Source organism: Hemicordylus capensis, chromosome 2 (assembly GCF_027244095.1).
Source record: "Hemicordylus capensis ecotype Gifberg chromosome 2, rHemCap1.1.pri, whole genome shotgun sequence".
NCBI classification, from domain to species: Eukaryota; Metazoa; Chordata; class Lepidosauria; order Squamata; family Cordylidae; genus Hemicordylus; species Hemicordylus capensis.
The window spans coordinates 428158649-428178156 of NC_069658.1; the positions used below are offsets into that span (position 1 = coordinate 428158649).

The following is a 19508-nucleotide window of genomic DNA, read 5'->3' on the forward strand; positions in this document are numbered from 1 at the left end:
GGGATATTTTTTTCAGTAAGGTCGGGGGCCAACACTTTCCCTCCATCCCTTATACTGGATGGCCAGGCCGCTGCTGATAGGGATCCTGCAAACATTACGGTCATGCACATGACCAAACTCAGGTCAGCTGGTGGGAAGGCAGGATCCTACCTTCCCGCACCCAGACTTTCCAAGCCCACCTGCTGCTGCCGCTCGCAAGCCCCCATGAACACTGCCGCAGCAATTACCCAGTGCGGGACTAGGAGAAGGATGTCCTCCTGCATTCCACAATGCACTGTGCGGGCAGCAGAGAGGCGGCTGGCTGCAATGCCGCAGAGTGCCTCTCCCTGGCCGAGCTGTAGTCAGGGCTCTATGGCCACTGCTCCCAGCAGCCATTTTCAGAGCCCCAACTGAAAAGTGAGGTACAATGGACTCCTTTCCCGCCCTACCTCACTTTTTGCCCAGGTAACAGACAGAGGTGCACTTAGCCTGACCTTCCGGGCTGAAGTCCAGGGCCTCCACACTCCCTGGAGACCCCAAATCCTCTTTAGTCTGTCCTGGGTGGTGTGGTCTCTGTATCACACCGCTGGTCCATGTTGTGCCAGGCGGCCAAGAGTAACTCTGACCTGTGCCGGGAGGCCAAGCGTGACTTCTGCTTTAGAGACAAAGCGGGGGAGTGGGGGAAAGAAGTATGTGAGATGGGGATATGTTACGTTGTGTGTTGAAATGTTTCTGCTAGTGCATATTTGCATAAATATATCTGTTTTTTATTCTTATATTCTTGTGAGTTCAGTTGCTGTTTGTGTCCTCAAGAACCCACGTCGGAGCGGAGACAGGCTGGGGGCACCCCATGTGCAGCCACCACCACAGCCCCCTTGCCCCGCCCCCCACGTCTGACGTCAGACACACCCGGCTAGCCATGCCCCTGCATCTGATGTCAGGCGCGGGGGCGTGGTCTCCCTTCCAAACGGGGCCACACGGCCCCATTTGGAAAGGAGATCGGCTCACGCTGCCAATACAGTGCAGGCCGATCTCACTCCTAAACAGGGCCACGTGGCCCCATTTGGGAGGGAGATTGATCAGCCCTGCTGCGTTGGCAGCGGGACCAGGAGCGGCTCTTGCTGCCTTTAAGGCAGGGAGAGTTGCTCCGGCCATGTTGCCAATGCAGTGTGGGCCGATTTTGGCTCCAAACGGGGCCACACGTCAGACGCGGGGGCATGTCCCTAATATGGCACAGCCCAGGTTCTTTGAACCTGTTTGCCTAATGGTGGCTCCGCCCCTGAACCCACGTGTTAAAAATACTGTGTGTGTCACAGTGTGTGTGTAGGGGGATGATGCTTAACTTGCAGCAGGGGGCAGGGGTGGGCAGGCTCAAAAGGCCTTTAGGTCCAGTTTCCAAAATTACCTAGGTACATCTCTGATAGAAGATTTTGGGCTGTAGCTGCTGGGTTGGGAGACTTCCCAATCTCCCAGACAACACGGGCTGTTTGAGTAGAAGGAATTTTACCCAACCAGCCCATGTCGTGTGAACAACCTTACTGTGTCTCTGTGAACAGAGCATATGCAAGTGATCTATAGTGTGGGAGAGTCAGTGTACGGATTATGCTGGACCAGAGAGAACTGGGTCCAAATCCTTCACTCGCCATTACGCTCAGTGAGTGAAATGGGCCAGTCACTCGGTTTAGCCTAGCCTACCTCACAGGGTTGTTGTGTCATTTCTGATTCACTTGCTTGACTTATGGCTGACAGAGAAATAAAACTGAACTGAATTCATTTTAGCCACTTTCAGTTTTTTCATGGGGTGTGCATTTAAAAATAAATACAAAGAGATTGATTGTTGTGACAACCAAAGGGGGAAGGGCAGGAGAAAAATGTATGCCTTGCAGGACCCAGGAGTGGACCCTGCTGTCTTCAAGCTCCACCCCCCTGGCTGGGATACTGTAACTTCTTTGGGATTTCCACCCAGAACTGAGACACTTTTTTTTCCTTGGGAAACTCCAAAGTCAGATTTTATGTTGGATTTATTTCTTTTATTCCATGAAGAAATGTTGAGATAGATGGCGCAATCGTGGGTGTGGATTTTGCTGAACTGTGCGTGTCAGAGGGTTACCTTGGAGCCCTCTGAAAGGAACCATCTGCCATCAGGTTTGAGAAAGGGAGGGATGGGATATCTTAGCCAGGGGATTATTCTCCCTTCTGAGCAAAAGAATGTCAAGGGAACCTGTCATGCCCTGTCGTTCAGGGAAGGCTCTTAGAGAAAGTTGGTCTTAGCTGACAGGAGGGTGATACAGGTAATCTGGGGTTGTCAAGAGTTCACTGTCATGTTGCGGGTTCTTCAGCTCTTCGGGGTGTGTTTCAGGGAAGGTCAGTTTCTGGCATAGGGTAAGAGGGAGGGTGCCAAGCACACCTAAGCTCAGGAATACAATAAAAAATGAGCACTTTATTCTCCACTCCCCTGTCACCCAGCCAACTCCCTGCACAGATAAAAAGGTAGATTTTTGCCCTCTCTCTCAGAGGGGCCTCAGCTTCACTACTGGGAACTCTTCCTCAGCAATATCCCTACTACTACCACCACCACCACGACAACTTCTCCTGCAGTCATGTCTCGCCAGTCTTGTGCTCTTAGCATTGGAGGAGGGAACAGGAACTTCAGCTCCAGCTCTGCTTGTTTCGGGGGTGGGAACAAAGTTGGCTTCAACACTGTTTCCACGACCCGTGGATGCTCCGTCCGTGGTGGCAGCGGAGGTGGTGGTTTCGGCAGCAGGAGCCTATATAATCTAGGGGGCAACAAAAAAATCTCCATTGGTGGCTTTGGTGGTGGTGGCTTTGGTGGTGGTTTTGGTACCTGTGGCCGAGGGGGTGGAGGCTTTGGAGTGGGCAGTGGCTTTGGTGGAGGGTTTGGTGGAGGGTTCGGAGGAGGATTTGATGGTACAGGCGGCCCTGGATTTCCAGTCTGCCCACCCGGGGGCATCAAAGAAGTGACCATCAACCAGAGCCTCCTGCAGCCCCTCAATCTGGAGATAGACCCCGAGATCCAAAAAGTGAGGTCAGAAGAGACGGAGCAGATCAAGACGCTCAACAACAAATTTGCCTCCTTCATTGACAAGGTGAGGTGACCCCCAAGAGCATTAAAGGTTAGGCTAGTTTGAAGAATTTATTTTCTCTCGCTTGACTTTTCTTTTTTGTAATGAGGATAATTTAAGGAGTATTACCTGTAAGATCTGGCCTGTTTTGTTTTTTTTTACAAGGCATTTCAAGACAGGAACAATGGAGTTTTAAAGCTTGCTATGAAATTTACGTCTATGTTTTTGGTGACAAACTCTCAAAGCAAGAGAAAATACAGGATATTATATTGAAACTGTACTTATACCTATGTCAGGATGGCCAAATGAGGCTCCCAAGGGGGTCACATGTTGCTTTTGGGATATTCAAATAAATAGGAACAGATTAGAATGGAAAGAAAGCCCTTGAAGGGCATAAGTTCATTATAAATATTTATACCAGTTGTATCTGACCTAGCTCTCTGCACCAAAGAATCTCGGGCACTATAATTTAGTGAAGCAGCTGTGTCTCTATCTCAACTGGATATTACGCACACCTGACCCTCTAAGAGAGTTCACGTGCAGTGATAATGCAACAGATCCCCACTCTTGCCAATTACCTTTCCTCATCCATTTCCGTGTTGCTTTTCTTAAGCTGTTGGGTCGGGACTCAAAGATCTTAGGGGATGAGTAAGAGGCTGCAATGCAGAATATGCAGCTTGAAGTTGCTCTGTTTTGTGGGCAGGGCAGTGGGAGGGACAGAATGAATAGGAGAGTCTGGAAGGAGAGGTGTCCAAGTGTTAATAGAGGAATCTGTGAGTGGGGTCTATGGCGAACGAAGCTGCAACAGCAGTAGGCAAGGCTGGATTAATGGTCATGTTAAGAACTCCACCAAAAGGATCCCAGACAGACTAGAGTCCCTGTTGCTATGGTTTCAGTTATTTAGGAGCACAGCAATATAAAGAGTGTGCCCAGATTCTTTTCAATATCCCCCAAATAGCTGTGCTTCCCTCATTTTAAGACAGGCAGGGGATATATTCTCAGCTCCAGGAAACAAGTGTATCCTGGTGAATACAAGGAGGAGCAAAATAGTGGCCAACATTTTGACTTATGAAGTGCATGTGTAGCAAAAGAAGTGTGCATGCATTCATTGTGTTCCAAAGTAAAGCATTGTGGGCATTCGTATGGAGGGGGTGATTTTTGACATTTCCCCTTTGCTCTGAGGCACACTGTGACCCCCCCCGAACATGTCCCTGAGGGCTGCATGACCCTCGGGGGCATATTTTTCAGAGGCCCAGAGCTCTTCAGAGGGAAGGGGAGAGCAGTGGAAATTGCCCCCCATGCAAGATACTTTACTCTGGAATGAAGCAAATGTGTGTGTACTGGCTTTGCTGCACATGTGCTTTGTAAGCCAGGCTGTTGGCTACGGTTTCTACTGTGGAAGATGTTAAGGGTGGGGCAGGCCATTTGTGGAATGATGTAAAATGGGCTTTCAAATAGCAGGGGAAGTATTTTTGCTGGTGGTGGAGGAAGAGGTTTGTTGACCCTTTGCTCTGTGGCTCATGCAGCCCTCCCTGCAACCCTCAAGGTGAAACCCTCCAACCTTTGCATACCCTCCAAACTTTCACAAATGAAAGAGGAAACATTCACCTTGTGCCTGTTAACTTGTGCTGTCACCTTGTGTTGTCACCGTAACAGCTACTGCTTTAGCATCCCTTCCCTACCGTTGTATATTGCTGAAAGCACTCCTCTTCCTGAGGTATGCTGTATTGATGTATCCTGCAATAGTCTGCCCTGCACTGATTTAAAAAAACAGACAATGTTTCTTCGTGTGATGAAGACATACTAGAAGAACATAAACTGCCTTGCATGCTATATTTCCAACAGCTCAAAGGAATCTTGCCAGTTGCAGCATCTGAAATGTTCTCTATATAAATATATAGTGGCGCATCTTGCCTGGTATATAGTGCCTCCTGAGGCACCATGTAGTTGAGACAAAGGATCTCTATTGTTATCGCCATCCTCAGAGATGTAACTTCTAGAGGCAGAGGGGAGGTAACTGAAACCTGAGTATGACAACTCTACAAGCTCATTCAAACAGCATTTTTAAAAATACAAAAGACAATAATAGGAACAAAATAGGAACAGTGGCTGGCATCCTAAGTAACACAGAGCAGTAAAGGAAGCATGAATGCAAATGCTGCATTCTAGAATAAAGCAGCATGGGCATTTCCATGAGGTGGAGGATTTTTGCTGATCTCACCTTCCCTCTGAAGTGTACTAGGCCAATATGTCCTTGAAAGGTATGCAACCAGTGATTTACTTGAGCAAATACTAGATAACCCATGACTATCCTTGTTGGGGCACATGGTCACTTAATATTTTCTGTCTGATCCTACTTCTCTTCTTTTCTTGGTGTAGGTCCGTTTTCTAGAGCAGCAGAATAAAGTTTTGGAGACCAAGTGGAGACTCTTGCAAGAACAGGGTCAAGGAACTGGCACTGGTCAAAAGAACCTTGACCAGCTTTATGATGTGTATATTGCCAACCTTCGGAGACAGCAGGATTGTCTTCAGAATGAGCGGAGAGGGTTGGATTCAGAGCTTAAAAACTTCCAAGACCTTGTGGAGGATTACAAGAACAAGTAAGGGAATCTTAAACCAAAGTGATGTTAACTAAATCCTCTTCCTTTCTGAAATCAAAAGGACTTTGTTAGAAAAACATCAGAAACCTTCTAGGGTCCGTGAGATGAGAATAGCTACCCTTGACAGGGCCAATTTTCTACACACAGAAAGCACTTTGGTGGGTAGGAAATGACATGCAACTTAGGTACAGATCATAATGTGCAAATATTGTGCGTGCTTGTATACCACTATGTGGTTAATATCTAAGAGAAAAGTTAATATATGATAGAGCACTAAGAGAGCACCCCATCACAGACTGGTGAAAAGCAAATGGCATAAGCAAGCAACTTCCACAAAGACCAATGACTCTTCCCACCATCCAATTTGATAGGGCATTCTGAGTAGAAAGTTGATTATAAAAGGATTATCCCATTATCTGCTCACAGCTGCCCTGTGAGGTAGGTCAGTCTGAGGGGCAATGACTTTCCCAAGTTCACTCACTGACCTTTATGGCTGAGCAGGGATCTGAACCCTGGAATTTCCAGTGTACCCACTACATTGCATTGGATAATCGGCTGCACTGTCATACTTGGGCTATGTCAGGGCATGGTTCATCTTGCTTTATGTCAAAAGTATCTGTTTAGAGCTATATTTTACAATATTGTCAAATCACATAGTTGTGTTCTTTGTACTTTTTGTACTTTAATGTTCATTTCAGCTGATGGCTAAGGCAAAATTGTTACAATGGTTGATTTCCAACTCATATCTTTGAAATGTATGGTTTTATATTTAGGTACGTCAAATGGTATGCTTTTCATTGTTTAATATGGTACTCCTTGACCTCCAGTAACATTGAAAGGCAATGCTATAGATAGTAAGCATTTCAAGTTGCTAGATCTTGCAGTTTAGCAAGAAAGCCAGTCTTCTATTCTACAAAATAAAAGAGATCCATTTGGTAGATACACTTAGACATAATTAAGGTGCAAATTTGGTGCACACCAGAAACTAGCATACAACACTCAAAATAGGTAAATAGGTACAGCTGAAAACTATGCAATTAATAAGTGGTATTCAACAACATCTTTGTTTGGCTGGCACCAAAGAATGTGGAATGCATCCTGCTAGAAGTGAGAATCAAACAAATGGAAACCATGAAGAACAATATGTGAGTCATTACTTGGAATGCCAAGAAACCCACAAAAGGATTCAAGGGATTAGCCTCACTCTCTCACACTTACATGCCAAGCAAAGATCTGATAGAAGGTGTTTTGATTATTAAGATGAGTTAGAATCAAGGAAACCAATCCCTTCCCCCAATCTGGATCAAAATTGGAATAAAGACATTTTTGATTCTATAATCAGATTAGATAATGGAAGAATAAGCATATTTGCATGTCTTGCTTATTTCAATAATATATCTTGCTTTCAAGATTTGGGGGGTTAAAGAATGTTGAATGTTTTCATTAAGAATTGAGAAATATGGAAGAATGAAGGACACAAGAGATTATGAATGGAAAAAACACACAAAACAGCAGCCATGAAGAAAGGTTATACAACAGGGACTGTGAAGGTGAAAAGGCAGAAATAATGAAACTGGATATTTTTTCCTTACTTTAACCAGATACGAAGAAGAAATCAACAAGCGCACTGCTGCAGAGAATGACTTTGTGCTCTTGAAAAAGGTAAATGTTTCAGTACCCTTTGGTGGTGGTGATGGGTAGTGGGGAGAAGAGGTCGAAAGTGGCCATTGCATTCCACTCCATCAGTCTGTAGGAGATGTAGCAGGTGTTTTTTATACTCAAGCCCAGCCATTGCTTACTTCTGAAGTAATGCATCTTGGGGTAATAGTGATGTAATGTGGTGACTGGCTACGGAGTGGGGCTAACAAAGTGGCCATTGCTATACACATCTTTTCATGGTAATGTTGATCTTTGCAGCATATAGCAAAGCCAAGGGGAATTGCTAGGTACAGTCCCCCTTATGATTATTCAACTCAATCCAAGAGTTTTGATTGAGTTTTGGATTACATATTTTAAATCCCCCTCACACTAATATAATACAGCACCTGTGAAGGTGGAAGCAGCAGAGAGCTAGGTGGGGCTCTCTCCCATGCTCTGTGCAGGTGTCTCCAATGCTGCACTTCTTTTCGGGAAGAGATTGGGAGGAGGGAGGTGGCTGATAAGATTCAGGAGGTGCTGAAAGGGACAACTTTCTGGGAGGGTGGGGAGAGATGCAGCTCTTTGTTAGGGATGTGCATGGAACCGTGTGAGGAAGGCTTGAAGGCAGCGGGGGTGCTGCTTTAAGAGCGGAGGAGAGTGCACTTACCCCTCCCACCGCTTTCCCCCCACAGGCGTCCATTTTTGTCAAAGCCCATAGTGGCAGCAGTGTACCTCCCTGCCACCCCATTAACCCCGTTGTCCGGATATGACTGGAAGTCTCCGATATGTTCACGGTTCTTTGAACCAGTTCAGAGGCCGATAAAGGGCCTCCAAACCAGTTCCGTGCACATCCCTAATTTGTGCACCATATAGTCAGAGCTATAGCACCTTGCCCCCATTGTTCTGATTCCTTGCTACTCAGCTATGTCTGCCCCTGACATGCATCCTCTGTTGCACTGCCACCTCATCAGTGTTCACTCCTTCTGTTTCTCTAAGAGCTGGCATCAGTTTCCTAGTGTCAATTTGGATGGTGCTGCCTGAAAGAAACTAGACAATCTAGGACACCATCACTATTTTAGAAGCTTTTATAAAATGGTGGTGATTGGAATAAATTAGATGCTCTAGGAAGCTGGTAATATTTACTCTTCCCCAGCCACTGGAGGAGGAGGAGACCAATGTTGATGTGGTCAGGGTTCCCATTAGAGCAGAGCTGCTCAACTTTGGCCCTTCTGCAGATGTTGGCCTACAATTCCCATAATCCCTGGCTATTGGCCTCTGAGGCTGGGGATTATGGGAGTTGTAGTTCAAAAACAGCTGGAGGGCCTAAGTTGAGCAGGCCTGCATTAGAGGCTGACTGAGGCTAACTGCAGGGTCTAAGTGAGGACATTCCCCTCAGGATGAAATAGATGGGTCTTGGAAGGAGATAAAGAAGCTAGAACTCTCTACCATCATTGCCTTCCAATTTGCCTATTTTACAGGCATTTCACTAGTATTTAACAGGAGAGTGTTCCTAGTACCTTTGCTGTGGTGGTAAGATGCATTACATCAGGCAGATCATCATTTAGGAGAATCAAAAGCCTCATTATCTCCATCACTGTCCACATAAGGCTGAATGCTCCTCTGCTCTCTTTAGGATGTGGACGCTGCTTACATGAACAAAGTAGAACTGCAGGCAAAGCTGGAAGCTTTGACAGATGAAATCAACTTCCAGAGATGTCTATGTGAAGCGGTAAGAAGCCTTGCTGTTCTCTGGGGACACCTGCCTGAATACTGGATGGTGCTTTCCCCTTTACATTCTACCTCATTAAAACATGGTTGCCATTCACACGTTGCAGTAGTGAGAACAAAAGGTGCCTATTATCCTTGATCCTGGGTAGCCTAGCTCCCACTGACAGGGATCCAGGAGGCGGTGCAATGTGTCTCTAGCACATGAAAGTTGCACTGCATAATGTGCATGTGTGCACCCACGCAAGCACACCCTTTGACACGATACGTCCATGTTGTTTGGCTAGTATATAATCATGACAACTAATTCTTCTGTTAATAATAATAGCCCCTTGCTTTTGTGTCATCACTCATCCCCGTCCTCATGACTGAGGCAGCAGAAGCTTTTCCAAATGGTGACTGAAAGCAGCTTTGCTATACTTGGGCTGCGGGGGTGGGGGTGTTCACATGAGGTGACCATTTACAGTGACATCAGGACAGCAACAGAAGATTCATCCAGCCAATCACATTATTCAGCTTTGCTCCTGACTGTTTGCAGTTACTGGCATTATATGCTTCTCAAAAAGTTACACTTTGGTGCAGGGCTCAAAACAACCTAACTTTAGGCACTTCCTGTCACAGTAAAGCTGCCTATTAGGGAAAGCTCTAGAAGCCATTTTTGGATGCTAGAAGGTGTTACATATAATATTAAGGAGAGCAGCCGACCCTTTTAGGTGTGCCAATATGTGGACTTCTACTGCTGATAGTCACCTCAGAAGAAATAAGCAAATAATATATATCTGTTGTAGGCAGGGTGGGTGGGGGGGAGGTAAGTCGAGATGAATATGTATGGGGGGGCGGAGCCATGGCTAAGCCAATGTCTGAATCTTTTTTGCAGGAACTGAGCCAGATGCAGCAGACCGTTTCCGACACCTCTGTTGTGCTTCAAATGGACAATAACCGAAACCTAGACTTGGACAGCATCATTGCAGAGGTCAAAGCTCAGTATGAAGAGATTGCCCAGAAGAGCCGAACAGAAGCAGAATCATGGTACCATTGCAAGGTGCGTTTTCAGGCCTGAATTCCTAATGACCTTGACAAGGTCATCTGAGGGGGCTCTGGTCCGGGTGCTGACAATAAGGGAGGCCAGGTTATTGTGCACTGGGGACAGGGCCTTCTCTGTTGCTGCCCCCAGACTCTGGAATGCTCCCCCAGTGGGTATCCGCTCCTCAGTCTCCATCGCAGTTTTTAGAAAGCATGTCAAATTGTGGCTTTTTACCCAGGCTTTTATACGATTGTCTATGCTGCTGCTTCTTGTATTTTGTACTGTTTTTATGCTTGTGTTTTGATTTTTTGATTTTTAAAAATTAGATTTGTTTTTATATTTTTTTAGCTCAATGTTTTAATGTATCTTTGTTTTATACTCTTGTTTTTAAACTTTATTGTGAGCCACCTTGGGATTTTCTTAATGAAAGGCGGGGTATGAATTTAACAATAAAATAACAATAAATAAATACATTCCTAACGCTTTCCAACCATGAGCAAAATCCCCTCAATTCCACAAACACAGATGTGATGTCTGTCATGTGACATGGCATTTGTTCTTGGGGAATGCCAAATGCACACAAGGCAATATACTAAACCTGGGATGTGCTGTCTGCATTATTTCTACTAGAGTCCTCATGGTCCAGGAATGTCTTTTAAGTTGAAAGAGCCAGAGTGTATCCTCAGAATCTCTTATCAGTTAAGACAGGGGTTCCCAACCTGTGGTATTCCTGATGCTGCTGAACTATAACTTCCATAATCCCCAGTGACAGTAAATTGTAGCTGGGGATGATGGGAGTTGTAGTTCAGCAGCATCTGGAGAACCACAAGTTGGGAACTCCTGAGTTAGGATGTAAATGAATAACCTATTGTAAGACAAAACACATCCATAAGTTAAGGGCATGATATATCCAGTGATGAGATCTGGCTGTATTGATCAAATGAACATGGCCCATTTGGGTCGACCAAGGGATCTGTAATCAAGGGATCTGTAATGTGAATATATTTGAAGAAAGATGGAGGTATTTTAAAAGCATTTTATGCTACACAGAATGTTGTAATTAGTAACCCCTTTCCTCTGCTGTAGAATTGTCTTATAGGTTTGGTTAATCCATATTTGTATGGATTGTTCAATGGAATAAAAATTGAAATAGAAATAAGATCAAAAGAAGTGCCTTCTGATTCAGATCAAGATCCATGTAGCTCAGCATTCTTTGTAGAGAAACCCAGAGACTAGAGAGTACTTGGCAGGCCAGCAGAAAGTGGCCAGTGATACACTGGCAGATGCATGGTCTGTTTCAGAAAGTGCAGGCAGGCCAGCTTTTACTTATGACAGTCTATCCAGCACTGCTCTGTGGCTTCAGTCCCTTCCTCTTTGGGACAGAACCTTCTAAGCATATCAGAGGGCTTGGTGGAACCTCAGCCGGTACTTGAATGAGGCATGTTACAAGCAATGTTCTTGCCAGACATTGCAACATGTTAACTTTTATCCTTTTTTAATCATATCAGTATGAAGAGTTGCAGGCATCAGCTGGAATACATGGTGACAACCTACGAGACACTAAGGCTGAGATCTCTGAGCTGAACCGAATGATTCAAAGGCTACGATCTGAAATAGACAATGTGAAGAAGCAGGTGAGGTGAATGAGTTTTTGCAGGATTAACCAGGAGTGTGTGCTGAGTGTGTGTGTGTGTGTGTGAATTGATTTTTGCAATTCAATTTGAGTTCAAATCGAATCAGCCTGATTCAATTCGAGCTCGAATCTGCTGAGCTCGAATCGGGGTTGATTAAATTTGAATTTGATTCAATTCAATTTGAATTTGAATCAATTTTGCTAATTTTTAAGGGCTAAGGGGCACCAACATGGGTTGGGTGGCAGGACCCAACTGCCACCCAACTGCCACCCAACCCCCAAGGGAACCAACTTGGGTACCAACTGCCACCCAACCCCCAAGGGAACCGGGCAAAGGGGTAAAATTTTAGGAATTTTTATGTGTTGTGGATTCTCGGTTTTGAAATGTCTTCTTCATAGGAATCCCTATGAAGAAGATATTCCCCGTGAAGAAGGAATCTCTATGTAGAAGGGAATCCCTATGAAGAACGGAATAGGGAAACCCTGTGAAGAAGTTATTTCATAACCAAGAATCCATACATAAAAATTCCTAAACTTTTAGTAGAATATATTTTATACCAGATTTTAGTAGAATATATTCGGCCACGAATTGATTTGCAAATCCCTAGTGTAATTTCCCTAGAAATGTTACTATGGGCAAAACCCTACTCTAACTCCTGACATTTTAGCAACATATTTTGGCAACATATTTTCTGGCTTCTCTTTGGAGGCATAAGGGCTAGAAGCTTGATTTTCTTTCTTACAGAAAGCTAAGATGCTTAGGACAGTGGCTGACATTCTGTCTAACAAAGCATGTGTGTTAGGAGGGTCTGTGCATATGTGTTAGGAGGGTATGCCCTTGATGCTAAAAAAAACACCCCTGCAATGCTTAATGCAATCCATATTCTACATCAAGAAATCATGAATTCTGCCACCTCATACTGAAGCCTGCCTTCAAGCACTGAAAATCTTACTCAACCACCCTTGTGGCTCCTGAGATTTCAGCAGGCACTATCCCACACTTCCAAGCATATATTTGCAGCCATAAGGACTAGAAGCTCCTGTTTAAAAGAAAGAGGAGATTCCCAGGAAGCAGAATTCAAGGTCCAGAACACAGGTGCACCTAGGTAATTTTGGAGCCTGGACCTAAAGGCTTTTGGAGGCCCCTCCACTGCAAGTTAAGCATCATTTTTTAACATGTAGGTTCTTGAGGGCACAAACCACACTACCCAGGACAGCCTAAAGAAGATTTGGGGGGCCCCAGGGGGACTGGAAGCCCTGGACTTCGGCCCCAAAGTCCAGGGGTAAGAGCGCCTCTGATCCAGAATCACATTGTGCACATTTTCTGCAATCTTGTGGAACTGCAATATATTCACAGTCCTGACTATAGCTTACCATGTAGAATCATGGGATTACATCATTGAATCTAACACACACGCTTTATACAAGAGGTATTAGAGTGGGGTACAGTGTTCTGTCTGTACAGGCAGTCTTATTTGATGATTAAGTGTTACCTCCTGACCTCAGACTCTAGGAAATGGATGGAATCCATTCATGGTTTCCTGCAAATTTAGGGAGCCATTGTACTGAACAGAGCTCTTCCCCTTGAGACTCACTAATCTCAAGTCCATCTTGCCTTGCAGTGTGAGAAGCTGCAGGCCTCTATTGCAGAAGCTGAGGAGCGAGGTGAGCTGGCACTCAAGGATGCCAGGGACAAACTGACGGAACTGGAGGAAGCTCTGCAGAAGGCGAAGGAAGAAATGACCCGTCTCTTGAAGGAATATCAAGAGCTGATGAGTGTCAAGATGGGACTTGATATGGAAATCTCCACCTACAGGAAACTGCTGGAAGGAGAGGAAAGCAGGTGGGCATAACACACCGGAACAGGGGAGCACATCTTGCTGAAGTCAATAGGAAAAGAGGAGTTTTTATTATAAATCACTCAGAAACATTCTTTGGCTGAGCCTAGTAGTTACATCCTAAAAATGAGGGGCTGAGACTCAAGTCAGTTTGGAATCCCTCTTCACTAGACCAGACATGTCGGGATGGGCTGTGAATACTCAGCAGTGAGGAGAAAATATACACAGTGTACACACAGAGATGCCCTATCTTCTTCATTATTGAGTTGTCATATTTCAAGGCTGATCCCTGACTTCGATTAGGCCCAGAACGAACCTGCCCAAATGTCAAGAGCTGATATTACACTCTGGCAGGGCAAGTCCTGATGGGGACTTCCATGCTCCTCAGTGGATGCTGTAGCACAGAAGGAGCAGCGTGGGAAATGTCCCAAGGACAGGCACAGATTGTTGCCCTTGGTGTCATCCCTACACTCAGTGCTGGAGTGGATCAATCAATCATGTGGAGTGTGCTGCTTTGGCAATTACTGAATGTCATGGCAGAGCAGCAGGAGTTAAGCAAGGGGGACATTCGAACTTCAAGGATTGGAAGGTGTTTCTGATTCTTAATGTAAGGGCATTCTGAGCATGCCCAGAGAGTCATCTTCCCAAAACAATTTAGTGAACTTCATACCAAGCAAGGAGCTGAACCTGGTTCTCCCATGTCCAGCCCTATCTGCTCTCTCTACTGCTTAACAATGACTTCCACTGGCTGATCAGTGTCTGGTAGTGAAAGTCACAAAGCATCCCGTGATTGGTTAATATTTGTGGCATATTGCTAGCATCTTTTTACAAAGAATGCCTTATTGCAGTGCTATCCCCAGTTTTTCGGGGGGGGGGTGTCACTTTGGCAAAACCCCTTCCATATAAGAGCCATCTCCCACCACGTTGACCTCCGCACAGTGCTGTGCTTTCCCCAGTGCCAGGCAACCCCCAGCACCATCTTTGAAGGCCTGCATGGAGTACTGGGAAGTGCAGTCCTTCTCAACACTCTCCCCAAGCTCTATGGCAAAAGTGCTGGGAAGGACTACACTTCCCGGTACGGCTCCATGTGTACCTTTCAATATGGCACTGGAGCTTAAGAGTCCTCAGTTGCCTGCAAAGGAGGCCCACTAGTGGTGAGCAAAGGAGTGCCAGAGGGGCTGTGTGGTGTGTTTGTTTTTGGCCAAAGTTTCACACAGGTCTAAGAATCAGTAAGTCAGGGAGCCACACTTAGGGCCAATGGGAGCCGCTCCTGGCTCCTGGACCTTGCAATGAAGAATACTGTCTTATTAGATCCACTCCCTGAATGCCGGTTTCTTTCTTTCCTTTACAGGATGTCTGGAGAGTGCCAAAATGCTGTGAGCATCTGTAAGTAGCAACTCTGCATTATAATTAATTGTTTTCACTGACCCCATCTTATACTCTACCATGATAGCAAATAAATGTCCTCCTGGAGCTGATGTGTCAATGCACCACTAATACCTTTGGCCTCAATGAGCCATCTAGGACACAGCTGTGTGTGTGTTTCAATGCTCTCTTGGCAACAGTGACTGTTGCCAAATGCTGTGTAGCTGGTGTGCACAAAGCTCTTAAATAAGGACCCTAAAAAGTGAGCACAGAAGAAGCATGGCAGAAGCAGGATGCAGGCAGGCAAGAGATTTTCCTGTGCACTGTCCTGAAGTGTTTTGGGCCACTGCAAAGTCAGCTGTGTTAGTGCAACTCAAATGTGCTTTAGAATTTGTTGAGAAGAGACTGACGTTTATCGGACAGGGATTTAAATGTTGCAAAGGCCCATGTGAAAGGTGTTGGAAACCATTTTCATAGGTTTTTAAGAAAAATCTGAAAACATACCTATTCAATCAGGCTTTTAATGTATAGTTCTAAAGTTTAAGGTTGTAGTGTTTTTATCTATATTTTAAATTGTTTTAATTGTGTTAATGTTTTAATTGTTGTGTTTTGGATAGCCAGCCCCTCAGAGATTTGTATATGGAGCAGGATAGAAATGTGCCAAATAAATAATAATAAAATAAATAAATAATGTGCAGAGTGACTCATGCAGAGTCACCACTGTAATCTACTTTTCTCCCAACAACCCTGTGAGATTGTACTGGCCAAACAATAGTGGCCCATTTATTGCACAGTGCCCTGCCGGCACTTTCACACCACCCATGCTGCTGCAGACATTTTTTAAAATTGCCATTGTTTCACAAGAGTGCTCTTGCGCAAATCCCCCCAAATTACACAAACACAGCTGTGCAAAACTAGGGTCATTATATCCAATGTCCACATTGGGACGAAAAACCCCAACTTCAAGTATACGCTGATGGGATCTGAGCTGTCGGTGACTGACCAGGAGGGGGATCTTGGGGTCGTGGTGGACAGCTTGTTGAAAGTGTCGACTCAATGTGCGGCAGCTGTGAAAAAGGCCAATTCCATGCTAGGGATCATTAGGAAGGGGACTGAAAATAAAACGGCTAATATTATAATGCCCTTATACAAAACTATGGTGCGACCACACTTGGAGTACTGCGCACAATTCTGGTCACCACATCTAAAAAAGGACATTGTAGAACTGGAAAAGAGAAGAGGGCATTGCAGAAGAGGGCAACCAAGATGATCAGGGGCCTACAGCACCTTTCTTATGAGGCAAGACTACAACACCAGGGGCTTTTTAGTTTAGAGAAAAGACGACTGCGGGGAGACATGATAGAGGTCTATAAAATCATGCATGGTGTGGAGAAAGTAGATAGAGAGAAATTCTTCTCCCTTTCAAATAACACTAGAACCAGGGGTCATCCCATGAAATTGATTGCCAGGAAATCTAGGACCAACAAACGGAAATACATTTTCACACAATGCATAATCCACTTGCGGAATTCTCTGCCACAAGATGTGGTGACAGTCAACAAGCTGGATGGCCTTAAGAAGGGTTTGGATAACTTCATGGAGGAGAGGTCTAACAACGGCTACTAGTCGGAGGGCTGTGGGCCACCTCCAGGCTCAAAGGCAGGATGCCTCTGAGTACCAGTTGCAGGGGAGTAACAGCAGGAGGGAGGGCATGCCCTCAACTCCTGCCTGTGGCTTCCAGCAGCATCTGGTGGGCCACTGTGTGAAACAGGATGCTGGACTAGATGGGCCTTGGGCCTGATCCAGCAGGGCTGTTCTTATGTTCTTAATGGTTGTAGTGTCACACAGCTGTATTTTCACAATATGGGGGATTTGTGCAAGAGCACTCTTGCGGAACTATGGCAATTTTTAAAAATGCCCACAAGCAGCACAAGAGGTGCGGAAACTGATCACAGGGCACTACACAGTATGCGGGCAAATGATCCCCCAAAGCAGTTCATAAGCTTCATAGCTGAATGGAAATTTGAACCTGGCTTCCCCGATCCAAATCCAGCACTCTAGTCACTATACCACATTGAAACTCGATAGAGTCACACCACATGGATTATCCCTGCACATGGAGGCTCAGCATCACTGCCAGTTGTCTCTATGAATGTTTGGTTGTGGTGTGGATGAGCTGAATCCATATGGGAGTGATCCATATGGTGCTACTCTCCACATGGTGGAGGCAATGCAGGTGATCAGGCCACTCTGCAGATGTCAGCTGCCATGTGGGCCCACCAGAAAAGCAGCTTCCATGTGATGCCTACAATGCCCAGGACAAGTCAGCCTTCATGTGTAAGGAATGTGAGTTGAGTGAATGTAGGCTGGGATCCAACTTCTGTTTTATGTGATTGTGCAACTGCAATGCCACAAATGCTGCATACAACCCAGCCCATGTTCCAGCCTCAGCTTCAAAAAACACAAGAAGTTAATTCCACAGCTTATTCCTCAGAGAACTGTGGCTCAAGTGAAGCCCCAGGGAGTCAAACGAAGGTGAATTCAACATATCTTGTCCCTGTACATGGCAATAAAGAAAGAAGATGATTTGTTGATGGTTTTGTTTGACCATTTAAATCCATACTGAAGTCCCTTCAGGAGACTAGGCTCCATGTGAACCTCCATCACAAGTTTTTTTGCAATATGTTTCCATTTCAGTGGAAAACTATACAAACCCACTCCAGGGGTGTAGCTAGGGCAGAGAGGGCCCCTGTTCAACCCTCTACCCAGCAGCCCCCTGGAGTGAGGGAGATAATGAAGAAAGAGAGGGGTGGACCTGGGGAGGTGGGCTCAGGAGCTGGTGAGCCCGGGTTCTTTGAACCCATCCGCTCAATTATAGCTTCATCCCTGACCCACTCGTACAGATGGGCTTTGCCATAGAGATGGATCTCCCAAAAGTATTTGAAGGAGAGAAATGATACCACAGATGTGTTTACGAGTTCCAGGTCTTAGTTGGCAAGATTAGATGATACTAAACTCGTGACAACCTTGGTTGCCTTCCCTTCCAGCTGTAGTTGGAGGTACTAGCACCTCTGCTGGCGGATATGGAGGAGGATTATGCTATGGAGGAGGATCTGGCGGTCTTAGTGGCTTCAGCTCTGGAAGTGGAAGAGGTCTGTGCAACAAAGGAATCGGAGCTTGCTCTGTAGGGGGAGGATATGGCTCCGGAGGAGGCTCCGGCTCCGGAGGATATGGTTCTGGAGGCACCATTGTGAAAAAAACCACCACATCATCCACCTCCTTCACGTCCTCAAGCAGGAAACCATAAACAGAGGCAATGATGACACAGCCTTGGATGAAGAAACATCACTGATTTCAGCCAAGCCACAGAACCCAACCTTGGCATCCTTCAAAGGAATGAACTGCATCCAATATGACCACTATGCCTATTTTTCCAAAACCCCTTTATGCCTTGCATACTTTGTCCCTAAACTCTTTGTTGATACATTTCATGCTACCATTTACAGACCAGGAACCAGTCAGGTTAACAGATATTGAACATACTAATGCTGTGTTTGCATGAACAAAAGGAAAGAGCATTAAGTAATTCTACAGAGGTTATTCAGGACAGTGTATCTTACTTCTGTACCATTCACACATCCTTTATGTACAGGAGTACAGTTTCCATGTAGCCTCTACAAGGAGAATCATGTTTTGCCCCTGCTTTCAAGAAGGGAGATGGTCCTTCTCTCGATGGTGGAGTGAGGTGGTACCCTGACAAGGGCTAGAAAAGGTTTTATTCTGGTTGGGTCAGGTTAATGTGAGGAAGCAATTTTAAGAGTTGGGACATGTGCTTCTCTGAAAGGCTAAAGAATAGTTTGTTCTGCTGTTTTGCCCCCATTCTAATTCTTCTGTCAATGAGACCTGAACAGGAAATAACGTAAGTTAAAGGAACTGTTCATGTGAATGTAGTCTTAGCTTTTTGTGTATTCATGCAGATGAATATCCTTTCTGGTCCTCTTCTGTGATTATCTGCCAGCATATGTAAAATATCTGCAGCTAAACATAGGGACACAACCCAGGTAAAGTGAAGCTCGTTTAAATCTCTTTGAATTCAATAGGAGAGTTAAGCACATGATTAATCACTCCCTTTGAAATAAATAAGACTTACACGTGCTTAACTTTGACCAGATGGTGTCTCAAGTATGCTTTCTGGGTGGGATAATGGCCCTAAAAACCTTTTTCTTTCTCATTTTAGTTTTGGTGGAGATTTCCTTTTCTCTGGTATATGGCCAACTGTATTTCATTAAACTCTGAGCTAAGACAATATTGGTGTCGTCTGGATATTTGTCAAAAGCTTTTATGCTGGAATAGTAATAATATAAGGGCATACTATTTCATCTCAGTGTGGGCCCTAGGCAAGAGTAGAGATTACCTACAGAAAATTTTCAGGATCTGTACCAAACTACAGTTCTCAGAATTCTTGAGGGGAAGCCATGCCAGTTAAACTGGTATCAAATCCATAGAAGTTTGTTTAAATAAAAATTATTAGCTCTTATGATGATACTCAGGTTTTTTGGAAGGAAAAGGATATGGCACCATAGGAAGAGTGACATTTTGGCCCAGGAATGTTATGGCTAATAA

The 19508-nt window shown here is 45.1% G+C and overlaps 1 protein-coding gene across 3 annotated transcripts; it reads left to right on the plus strand.

The window, feature by feature from the left end:
• The first annotated feature begins 2579 nt into the window (after positions 1-2579).
• LOC128346363 (keratin, type II cytoskeletal 4-like) lies at positions 2580-19175 on the plus strand. Of its 3 annotated transcripts, none has more exons than XM_053299571.1 (10): positions 2580-3086; positions 5442-5662; positions 7264-7324; positions 8934-9029; positions 9903-10067; positions 11558-11683; positions 13305-13525; positions 14872-14906; positions 17933-18037; positions 18074-19175. In XM_053299571.1, the coding sequence occupies exons 1-10, from the start codon at positions 2580-2582 to the stop codon at positions 18190-18192; spliced, it is 1656 nt and encodes a 551-aa protein (XP_053155546.1). In that variant the 3' UTR covers positions 18193-19175. The 3 variants fall into 3 exon arrangements, with proteins under 3 accessions (XP_053155546.1, XP_053155547.1, XP_053155545.1); XM_053299572.1 differs by having other exon boundaries at positions 18095-19175; XM_053299570.1 differs by having other exon boundaries at positions 17933-19175.
• The last annotated feature ends 333 nt before the right edge of the window (positions 19176-19508 follow it).